The sequence below is a fragment of the Octodon degus genome, unplaced genomic scaffold (genome assembly GCF_000260255.1).
Source record: "Octodon degus isolate 3935 unplaced genomic scaffold, OctDeg1.0 scaffold00018, whole genome shotgun sequence".
NCBI classification, from domain to species: domain Eukaryota; kingdom Metazoa; phylum Chordata; class Mammalia; order Rodentia; family Octodontidae; genus Octodon; species Octodon degus.
The window spans coordinates 16,546,075-16,557,305 of NW_004524594.1; the positions used below are offsets into that span (position 1 = coordinate 16,546,075).

The 11,231-nt window shown below is 59.4% G+C and overlaps 1 protein-coding gene across 1 annotated transcript; it reads right to left on the reverse strand.

The window, feature by feature from the left end:
* Positions 1-3,911: 3,911 nt before the first annotated feature.
* Th (tyrosine hydroxylase) lies at positions 3,912-10,708 on the reverse strand. Its single transcript, XM_004627085.3, has 13 exons — positions 10,594-10,708; positions 8,817-9,041; positions 7,888-8,062; positions 7,510-7,598; positions 7,333-7,400; positions 6,855-6,905; positions 6,451-6,596; positions 6,208-6,343; positions 6,016-6,085; positions 5,564-5,620; positions 5,287-5,382; positions 4,878-5,011; positions 3,912-4,071 (listed from the first exon to the last, which is right to left on the reverse strand). Exons 1-13 carry the CDS (start codon positions 10,693-10,695, stop codon positions 3,912-3,914), a joined length of 1,509 nt encoding a protein of 502 aa, XP_004627142.1. The 5' UTR covers positions 10,696-10,708.
* Between the last annotated feature and the right edge of the window lie 523 nt (positions 10,709-11,231).

Genomic DNA, 11,231 nt, shown 5'->3' on the forward strand with positions numbered 1-11,231 from the left:
GGCTCTTGCGCTTGCCAGGCAAACTCTTATTCTACTGAGCCATCTCCCCGGCCCCTTTCCTCCTCCTCCTTCTCCTCCTCCTCCTCCTTGTCCTCCTCTTCCTCCTCCTCCTCCTTGTCCTCGTCTTCCTCCTCCTCGTCCTCGTCCTCCTCTTCGTCTTCCTCGTCCTCCTCCTCCTCCTCCTTTTTCTCCTCTCTCTCTCTCTCTCTCTCTCTCTCTCTCTCTCTCTCTCTCTCGCCCCCCCCTTCCCTCCTGACAAGGACTTGCTAAGTTGCTGTTACAGTTTGTGCCTACATGTCCCCCAAAGGCTCATAGGGTCAGAGGAGGTTTTTAAAGAAGTGGCTGGATCTAGGATGTGTCACACTAGGAGTCCATGTATGATACTGGGATTAAGAGTGCCCCAGCCTCCCTGCTTATGCAAATGCCTCAGTTCGATCCCCAGCTCCAGACCCACACTTAAGGCAGCCTGAGCCAGCCAAAAAAAGGAAAAAAAGAAACAAATCCCTACCCTGGGCATGGTTGCCGCCACCCACACACTGGATGGCCTGGATGAAATACAAAGGCAGGCTTGCTGCTGCTGCTGCTGCTGCTGCTGCTGCTGCTGCTGCTGCTGCTGCTGCTGCTAATGCTAATGCTAATGCTAATGCTAATGCTACTGTTTTGCTGCCTTCTGCCTTCGGCCTGACATGAGCTGCTTCTCCTCCATGATGCCCCTCTGCCAGGCCACCCTGCCTTGGAGCCAGCCAACTGTGGACTGAAACCTCTACAAACGGTAAGCTGAAATAAAGCTGTCCTCCTTTAACTTGGGATGCTGGGTGTTTTGTCTCAGCAAGGAGAGACGTAACTAAAACAGTCACTCGGGCTGGTTTCAAGCTTGTGTTCCTCACTCAGCCTCCCAGAGTGCTAGAATTACAGGTGTGCACCACCATGCCCAGCTCACCCCAAGACTTAAAGAGACTCACATTATTCCCCAGGCTCTCAGTGGGGTGCTCAGGGCCTTCTCATAGGCTGGTGGCAGGGACGGCCTCAGCCGTCTGTCTCAGGCTCTAAAGTCTCAGAGAACCTATGATGCCATCCAGGACATTAATAGGCCTCAAGGCTTCCTTAGGGTCCCGTATGGCTCAAGGCTTCCCTTGGGGTCTCAGCGGGGCTGAGGGTCCTTTCCTAGGCTTTCATACCTTCCCCCAGGGTCTCATGGTGGTTTGCAACACTGCTCAGTTTTTCAGTGGGCCCAGATTTCACCAAAGGCTCAATGGGCTGTGACTCTTTCTAGCATCTTCGTGAAGATCAGGCCCCTGCCCAGCTGCCTGATGGCACCTGGGCTCCCCCTCAGGTCTCAGCGGGGTCTAAAACCACCCTTAGAGTCAGGGACACTCAGAGACTGTCCTGCTTTCTCAAGGGGCTTAATGCCTTCCCCTAGCCTCAGTGGGGCTGTGACTTCTCCATAAGGAATAAGGCCTCACTCAGCCTCACCCAGGTGTGCATAAGGCTCACAGTGGGGGCGGGGGGGGGAGCTTAGTCTCCTGGAGGCCACAGTGGGGTTCCTGGCTCTCTATAGGATCTCAGCGAGGCCCAGGCCCCTGATCCAGGTCTCTCTGGTCTTCCCCCTTACCCAGGCTTTGAATGGGGCCCACAGCTTCACCCAGGGGTCCCGGAACTCAGGGTTTCCCAGAGTCTCCATGGGCTCAGTCTACCACAGAACCATCATGAGGTCCACAATCTTGTCATGGGTCTCAGAGGAGCTGAAGGGCTCTGGGGTCTCAGCAGGGGTCACAGCCCATCCCAGTGTATCCATGGGGCTCCCGGACATGCCTAGAGTTCCAGTTGCTCTCACAGCTTAGCCTGGGGTCTCGATGGAGCATAAAACCTTCTGTTGGGCATCAGTGCAGTTTGCTGCCTTGCCTAGAGTCTTACAGGGACCCATGGCCATCCCTAGGGCCTCAGCCCAGGCTTGAACAGGGCTTAATCAGGTGCCTGGCGTCATCAGAGTCTTAGAAGGAATCTCCCTCATTACTAGGTTTTCAGCGGTGTCAGGGACTCCTCCCAGGTTTCAGGTTGTAAAAGGGGCTTAAGGCCTTCCTCTGTGGGTCAGTGGGGTGGTGACAGGCTTTACCCCTGGCCTCAGTGGTTCCCAGAGCCCTCCTTTCAGTCTCAGTGGAGCTCAAAGCCTGACCATCTCCATGGTTACGACAAGGTTCACAGCCTTCCTCAGTGTCTCAGTAGGGCTCTCAGCTTTCCCCAGGGTCTTCAGAGGCCTCAGCGCTTTGCTCAGTCTCAGAAGGGCTTAAGGCCTCCTGCAGAGTCCCCAGAGAGCCCGTAGGTCTCAGTGGACTTGGAGGTTGCCCCAGCTTCTCAGTGGGAGCTATGGCCTGGACATGCCAAGGCCTCAGTGGATGTCATGATTTGTTCTAGGGTCTCAGTGAAGGGCTGGTCCTTTCTCAGGGTTTCTCTGGGGTCATGGCTGTCCATTAGTAAGGCTCACGGCCCTTGCCAAAGCCTCACTGGGGCTTAAGGTGTTCGTCAGGAAAACACTCAAGGGTTTTCCTAGTGTCTCAACAGGGCTTAATCAGAAGCTAAGGGTCCCAAGGGGCCCAGGGCCTCCCCCATGGTCACAGTGGGGCTCACAGCCTATGACAGAATCTTGATGGGACTCATGTCCTCTCCCAGGTCTCCCTGGGGCTGAAGGCCTCCCTGCACCTGATGTGTCTCGCAGCCCTTAAGCAATGGCTCCTGTGGTGAAGGAATGTGGACACTGGGAGGTGTCAAGGAACAGCCGAGGGAAAGACAGAAGCCAAGGAGGCCTGGGGCCTTGTCCAGGGCTGGAGGAAGGATCAGGGCTTTCCCAGCATTCTGCTCAGAGCTCAGAGCCAGGGATGCTGCGGATCTGGCGCAGCACCTGGAGCAAGGCCTAGTGCCCTGGCTGGAGTACCACCCACCACAGGAAGTTCAGAGCTGGGCGCCTGCAGGAAGCCTGGCCCATGCTTTACAAGGCCAGAAGCAGGTTGGGAAGAGGGTTGGCCGATGAGGCCTGGGGATCTACCAAGTTCCTCTAGGGAGCTGAAGTAGAGGGGCAGCCCGCCCTCCAACCCCTCACTTGCTTTTCTAGAGACAGAGGCCTAGAAGGCTTGCCTGGGAGCCTCTCCAGCCGAGCTCTTTCCGTTGACACGGGAGCACACAGAGGCCCCTCTCAGTTCTGGGACTCTGCTCTGGGTGGGGTGGGGGGAGGGGGACAGAGGAGCTGTCTTGTCCCCTTCCTCCGTCCCTGGCTCTGCTGCCCCCTGGAACTTATCAGATTCTCCCTGCTCCCACAAAGGCCTAGGAAGGCCTTCCCCCTACTCCCTGTCCCCACCATGGTGCTGCTCCCATGGAGGATAGTTCAGCCAGAGCCTTCTCTAGCCATCTGGGGCTGTTGGGGGGCTCAGAGTTGGGAGACACCTTTAGGTAACAAGGAAATGAGGCTGGGGGCTCCACCTGGAAGGAGGCAGGGGACTCTCCAAGCGAGGCTGGGCAGGTGTCAGGGCAGGGCCCATCCCTGTGGCATAGTGCAAAGGCCAAGCAAACACTCAGAAGTCTTTCTTTCTTTTATTGAGTCAGTGAACAGCATGGTGGAGAGTATAGGGTAAGGAAGGCAGCGTGAGGCCAGCCGGTGGCCTGGGGGCTCACGCGGCAGCAGTACAGGACCTTACAGGCACACACACCAGTTGCAGTGCTAGAAGCAGCAGGGAAGCTCAGCAGGGGCCCAGGGGGCGGAGGGTGGAAGGGCGCAGGGCCATTCACCAGCCGGGAGTGCCCCGGACCCAGCCTTTATGTGGGCCTGGGCTCTGGGGCAGGACAGGAGCCAAGCAGGTTGGGGAAGGGGCAGGAGACTCCAGGGCAGACCCCTGGGACCTGTAGGCCCATGCGCCTTGCATCTAGCTGATGGCACTCAGCGCATGGACTAGGGTGTGCAGCTCGTCCTGGACGTCCTCCAGGGAGCGCCGGATGGTGTGAGGGCTGTCCAGCACATCCACGGCCAGTGTGTAGGGGTCAAACTTCACAGAGAAAGGGCGCTGGATTCGAGAGGCGTAGCCCCTAGGGGAGGAAGCCGGCGTAGACCTGCATTCACCCCATGGGGACATGGAAGGGGCAGGGCCAGCAGCTGGAGGCAGGGTCTGCAGCCTCAAGCCAGCCAGAGGTCAGGGCTGAGTGACTTCTGGGTGACCTGAGCTCCTAACACTTATCTGTCTAGGCCTCCTTCAGACCTTTTCCAAGCAGAGCTCAGCTGGTTGCCCCTTCTTCAGCTGCCCTGGCTCCTACTCAGGAGGACTATGTGCTCTGAGGCTCCCTAAGCTTGTGTATAGGCTCCCTCCCTCTCTTCAGGCACAGCCCTGTCCTCAGTTTTCTCTGGGTCAAACTGTCCTGGAAGGAAAGAGAGACCCTTTACCAGGATGTGCCTACAAGGCTCTGCTGCCCCCTGTTGGGCCCCTCCAGTCACTGCAGCTCCAACCCTGGGAAATTCCATCTTCCTCCATGCTCACCCCCCCTCCCAGCCCTCACACCCATTCCCTCTTGTTCTACCTGACCTGTCTCCATCCCACCTGAAGCCCAGAGTGCTCAGGGGCAAGGGCCTGGGAAGGTTCCGAGTGTCCCTAAGCAGCTCAGGCTCTACCAAATGGTCTTGATCTGGCCTTGACCCACTCTTGACCTGACCATGTTGAAGCCCCAGCCCCACAGCCTCGCTCTGCTCAGACCTTCTGGGGACCTTCTCTGGGAAGGTGTGTGAGCTGTGAACTGAGTGTTATGACTAATGGTGGTCTATCCTCCAGGAAATGGGTGCCCAGGTGGGGTGAAAGCCTCACTCAGACAGCTTGCAGACAGGGCAGGGAGCTCATCCCCACCTGAGCTTCTCCTTTGCATCACTGAAGCTCTCTGACACGAAGTACACGGGCTGGTAGGTCTGGTCTTGGTAGGGCTGGACAGCAGCAGCATCGGGGTCAAAGGCCCGGATCTCAGGCTCCTCAGACAGGGAATGCTGGCAGGAAGTCACCAGGGTCATGCAGTCACCATACCCCAGGGCACAAAAGAATGGGTACTATGGCCTGACTGCACACTGGCTCTGGGTGGGGGCCCACTCCAAGCCCCCCTGCATGTCCATACAAGGCCTTGGGATAGCATGGAGTGGGGACTGGCAGACAAGCTTTCTTCAAGGAGAACTTAAATCTAGGAGGCCAGGCGGAGGGGTCCCACTACTTAGGCTTCTGGTCCCCTCCCACACCATGGCCCAGTCCTCCGCTGTTGGGGTCTCACCAGGAGCTCCCCGTAGGAGGACAGCAACCCAGCGCCATAGGCCTTCAACTCTCCATTCTGTTTGCAGAGCCCAAACTCCACCGTGAACCAGTACAGCTGTCAGGGTAGTGGGGCAAATAGGTGAGAGGGCCGCCATTGCCACAGCCCTCACTGGCTGATCAAGACTCCACCCCATGGCAACCCAGGCCCTGGTAGGGCTGGGACAGAAGGGGGTTCTGGGCAGAACAGGGGCCCTGACCATTCCCTCTTTCTGACCCTGGCTGAGGAAGAAACCCACCGTGGATAACTTTTCAATTTCCTCATCCGAGGCCCCCAAGGATGCGAGGCCAATGTCCTGTGGAGGGAACAGAAGGCTGAAAAGTGAACTCAGCCCAGTGCTGGATTCAATGGGAGTGTCAACTGCTCCTCTAGAGATCCCCCCACACAGCCCCTCACCACAACCAAAGGTAGGAGCACTCTGTTCTCAGATAATCCAGCAGGTGGCAGCACAGGCACTAGCACCTCTACCTTGAAGATGGGGCCCAAGGAAGCACTAAGCCTCCTCCTCTCCGTGGATGGGGAGCTCCCCAGGGCGCCTTCACCTTTCAGTCTCAGGTGCTGCGAGGACACTGTCCACTCCGGCACAAGCTCCCCAGTTGACAAAGCACATTGCTGGCTTGTTGGCCCCAGCAGCCCTTGGCCAGCAAAGCCCCTGAATGATTTAGCTCCTGGCCTGAGGCCCAGACCCACCTGGGAGAACTGGGCGAACGTACGGTCAGCTAGCATGGGTACGTGCCCCAACAGCTCGTGGCAGCAATCCCTGTGTGAGGCAGAGAGAGGAAAGGCCTGGGGGCCGCGGGCCTGCCCCTCCCCCCGACCTCCCCGGGGACCTCTGTGCCACTGCTCCCCATTGCATAGCTACCCTGCCACAGGGCCACTCACGGCTCAGGCGAGTGCATGGGCGAGGAGGCGTGGCGGATGTACTGGGTGCACTGGAACACACGGAAGGCCAGGCTGGCCAGGAAGTCCCGTGCAGACAGCAGACCAGCCACGGGCCGCAGCTGGAAGCCAGTCCGCTCTGCAAAGGGCCCTAGTGTCAGGGTGGAGAGGTGCCAGGGAGGGACGTCCCACGGGCTGATGCCTTCCCTGTCCCTCCCTGCCCACACCCTCTCCTCTGTCCTGTACCCTTCAGGAACCGTGACACATCCTCCAGCTGTGGGATGCTGTCCTCACGGTAGCCACAGAAGCGCTCAAGCAGCTGGAAGGCCTCCAGGTGCTCCCGGCAGGCGTGGGTGGCATAGAGGCCCTTCAGCGTGGTGTAGACCTCTTTCCTGTGGGCCAAGGCTTCAGGGCCTGCCAGATGGCCCCGTGCCCCAACCCCATTCGTTCCCACTGTCCCTGGCCCCATTCACTGCCTTGGGAGGATGCTGGTGGCATGGGAGACTGCAGGGGGCGGTGAGGGCATCCCTGGGGGTATCTGAGCCTCAGGGGCCCCGCTCCCACCTGGCTTTAGTGTCTGGAGGCTGCTCCTGCACAGCGATTCCCCTGCCCAGCCCCACCCTGCCCCAGCTGGCTGTCATGGATCTCACCAGGTTGCAGTCTCTTCAGCTGTGTACTCCACCTGGGGAATCGGCTCGCCTCTGTGGAGGGTTCGTGGTCAGTCACAGTCCCCACCCCTTGGGAGCAGAGTACAAGAACGGAGGGAGCCCTGCTTGCTTAGAGCCTGGCCAGCCAGGACTGAGGCCTTTGGGGTGGGGGATAGGTGGGGTACCCTCTGGGCTGGCTGTGCCTAGGACTGGCTGAGTGGGCTTTGCAGGTTGCTCAGCCTCTCTGTGCCTTAGTATCCCTAGCTGTGCCGGGGGCAATGTCAGAGCCCCCCTCTGTGCCGGATGGATGCAGCCCATGAGGCAAAGCTGCTGGGAGGAGGCTAGAGCCCAGTGGGCAGAAGCAGCAGGGAGTGATGATGTAGGTGGAAAGATGGCCTCTCCCCTCCAGCCTCCTTTCCTGTCCCCCACCTCCCATTGGTGTGAGGCCACAGAACAGGGCCCCTGCGTGGGTGACCCTTACTGCTTGTACTGGAAGGCGATCTCGGCAATCAGCTTCCTGCGCTGGCGGTACACCTGGTCTGAGAAGCCCTGATGGCAGAGGGACAGGCACCCAATGAGGAGGCTTTCTTGCCCTCTCCTGCCCAGATGAGCTGACCAGGGTGACTTGGAGGGACACAGGGCAGGGACACAGGCTCACCGGATGGTCCAGGTCCAGGTCAGGGTCAAACTTGGTGACCAGGTGGTGGCACTTATCCAGCTCTGACACCTTTCGTGGGAACCAGGGAACTTTCCAGAGGACAGAGCAAGAGGAGTCAGATGAGTGTGGTCTCCATTGCTGCTTACCTCGGACACAGCCTGCCCCTTCCTAGAAGCCACCAGGATCCTAGAGGTGGTTCAGGCCCAGAAGAGGCCATGGAGCAGAACCAGAGGAGGGGCAGGGCCAGCCTAGGCAGAGGCCAGGGCTGTGAGGTCACTTAAGTGTTCTCCTCTGCAGGAGCCTCTGCTCACTAGGTCCGGGGTCATCTGGTGGCTCCCCCACCCTGGACTGCACTCAGGGACAGAATGTAGGGCTCACCCTTGTCCTCCCTGGGACTGCGCACATCATCTGACACCCGACGCACAGAGCTGAGCAGGGCGGGCAGGTCCCCACTGGGCACCTCAAAGCGTACAAAGTATTCCAGGTGTGGGCCACCTGCCCGTGGCCTGGGGGCTGGACGGGTCTCCAGGTGGTGGATTTTGGCTTCAAATGTCTTTGGGGAAAAAGCAGCGAGAAGAGAGAGTGAGAAAAAAAATGAAGTCTCGCTTGGTCAACTTGCCAGGCTCTGCCCTTGGCTTCTGCAGCTGTGACAGCACCGCCATCTTTCAGAGTCCCAGCAGGCTCCTGTTGCTAGGTCCGAGTTTGCCTCTGGCAGACCTGGTTTTGTCTCATATGTCCACCAGGGAGCCATCCAGCTGTGCCCTTGTTCCCCTTAAGGGCAGTTCTGTCTGCAGGTCCTAAGGCTGTGTCTATGCAGCCTGACTCCCAGTCCTCCCTGATGGCCTCATCTGGGCCCACAGGCCACACTAGGGCTGGTGGGGTGACCTGTGTCCAAAGTACTCATCAGGGACTGCTAGGCAGTGGTCATTCCACCACGACTTCATGCTGCTGAGCAACAGGACCCTCGGGCCACCCAGCCAGCTCTGGGAGCTCAAAGGAGTCTGGCTCTAATGTCACCTGGGAGATTCTCCCAGTAGCCAGGAGGTCACCCACCCAGGAAGTAATGTGACCAGCTGTCATCTCAGCTGCTGTGCCTCAGCAGTACCCAGCTTCCCACGTGGCTGTACCCCTCCTCTGCCCCAGGTGTGTAGCTGTCGTGGGAGAGCTGGGGTGGGATCTCACCCAGGCTCTGGGACCCTCATCTCCTAGTGACCCTGGGTAGCTACATTTCTGCCGTGGAGAGGTTAGGACCCACACATGGTGAGGACACACTTGCCCCATAGCCCTGAGGCAGTCCATGCACTCACCTCAAACACCTTGACAGCCCGGGATAGTGGAGAGGGCTTGGAGCCCCGAAGGGAGAAGAGAAGGTTCAGCATGGCTCTCCCCTCCTGTTCTTTGAATGTCACGGCCTCCAGGGGGTCCCCAGGCTCTGAGGAGGCCACTGCTGCTGCTGCTGCTGCCTCAGCTGCCTCCCGTTCCTTGCGAGCATCCTCAATGAGGCTCTGCCGACGCCCGATGAACCGAGGGGACTGTGGGGACAGGGGGGACAGGGATGTGTTGCAGTTTCCTCACTGATGCCCTCAGGGTCCAGACAGGCTGCTTGGTGGCTCACAGGGCAGGACATGGGCACACTGCTGGGCCTCTCCAGGGTGCTGCGTGCAGGCCCTGATGGAAGGGGTGGTGGATGGCTGATGGGAAGGCACTGGAAGCCATGTAGAGTGAGGGGCCGAGGCGCCTGGCCAGCTGCCTCCCAAGGCAGACGTTCTGTGTCACCTGTCCCCAAGCCTGGCCTTAACTGGATTAGACATGGGGGAGCTGCCTCTCCTGTGCCCACAGAAGGACAGAGGGATGGCAGTCAGGGCCCCTGGGAGGCCAGAGCACAGGAGGTCTCTGTAGATCAGGGTGGGCAGAGGGGAGGGAGTGTCCTCCTGGTCCCCTTTGTGAGGTGTAGGGGCAAGGCCTCCCTTACATACTCCATCAGAGCTTGGGGCCTGTGTGGCCTCTGGTAGCCTCTGCTGGCCATCTGTCTCTCCCACAGGTTTACATGTTCAATCCTCCCAACCCCAGAGCCCTCCCAGGCTTAGAGTGAGAAGGGGTCAAGTCTCAGCCTTGGACCTGAGATTCCAAAAAGGTCTTGGGTCCCTGGTTCCTTGGTAAAAAAGAACAAACCCCTCTCATGGTTCTGGGATCCTGGAAGTGGAAGGAGGAACAGAGCCCTCCAGAACCCCTCCTGCTGTTGGGTGGATGGTGTAGACAGAACCAGAGCCATTGCTCTGGCCCAAAAGAACTCTGTAGGCTGGGAGGGACAGGGCCTCCCTAGGGGAGGAATCTGATTTGGCACTGGGAGGATGGGGCCTTTTGACACCATATTGTCCCTGAAACGTGACTGGAGATTAAGCTTCCTCCATTAAGGTCGACAAACACCAGCCCCTCCTGGTTGTGTGGGGAGCCATTGCTCTGGGCCCAGAGGCAGAACTAAGCTTCCCTTGGGGACTGAGACGCAGTTGTCCAATCCAGCAGAGTGTTCAGCTCAGTGTCCTGCCCCACACGTCGCCTGTACTTGGGGCTCGGGGAGAGGAGAAGAAGGGGCAGAAGTCACCACAGAGCCATAGGACCCTCGGCACAACAGAGCCTGGCCTGCTCCTGCTTTGCTGGACACTGCCACAGGCTGTCTCTGGGCCAGGGAGGTTGGAGTGGCTCCCCCGGGGCTGATAAAGGCAGCTGGGTACAGAAGGCAGTGGGTGTAGACCAGTGTGGCTGCATGGACAGGACATGGTGGAGAGGGGCCCTGGCTGACTGCGAGCACACACCGTCTTCATCACAGAGCTCCCTTTCAGGACGCCCAAGGGGAGTCTTTTTCCTGATTCCCAAAGCAAGACACACAGCAACCCGCACAAACCCCAGAGGTTGGCCCAGGGGACAGGCACCATCTCCCAGAGCACTGCGGAACACAGAAGTGACACACACACAGCAGGGCACGGGGCACCCCTGGGGCCTGACATACACCAACCCTGCCGACTCCAGGTGGGCTCCTGGGTACCTGGCGCACACTGGCCCAGGGGTGCCAGTGTGCCCCCTTACCATGATAGCCTCGGCCTGCTTGGCATCCAGCTCAGAGACAGCCCTTCGGAAGCCCTTGGGCTGTGGCGCAGCAGCAGCGGCGGCAGCACTGGGGGTGGGCATGGTGCGGTGTAGTGGTCCGGGGCTCTCTCTCCACAGCCCTTGGCGGGCGGCTTCTTAAAGGCCAAGCTGACGTCAAAGCCCCTCCGGGTCCCCCACCTCCCACCTCCCATGGATCCCGCCCTCTCCTGCCTGCTGTGCCTGAGGGAGGTGGGGTGGGCGCCAAGCTGCAGAAGAAAGGGCTCCGTCCCATTAGATCTAATTGCATTCGTGTCGCAGGCACCGGCCTCTGAATCATCCCCAGCCCCGCGGCTTGTGGACCAGGGACTGGCTCACATTCTACTGGGGAAGGGGACAGCTGGGTCCCCTCAGCCCATGGCCCCTGGGGGCTCACAAGGAGGGAGGGGTTCCTTCTGGGTACACACACCACCAACCCTGCCCCTCTGACTGATGTCCTGGAACCCCGAGAGGGATGCAGGTTTGATGCTCAGCAACAGGAGCCCTTTCCTTTCCTTTCCTTTCCTTTCCTTTCCTTTCCTTTCCTTTCCTTTCCTTCCCTTCCCTTCCCTTCCCTTCCCTTCCCTTCCCTTCCCTTCCCT

What these genes read in the sequence shown, in the direction of transcription:
- Th (XM_004627085.3), bottom strand. Translation starts at nt 10,695, where the DNA reads ATGCCCACCCCCAGTGCTGCCGCCGCTGCTGCTGCGCCACAGCCCAAG. An exon ending in GCTGAAGAGACTGCAACCTG is followed by an intron (nt 6,597 to 6,854) that starts GTGAGATCCATG and finishes CTTGGCCCACAG; the next exon opens with GAAAGAGGTCTACACCACGC. An exon ending in CCCATGCACTCGCCTGAGCC is followed by an intron (nt 6,086 to 6,207) that starts GTGAGTGGCCCT and finishes TGCCTCACACAG; the next exon opens with GGATTGCTGCCACGAGCTGT.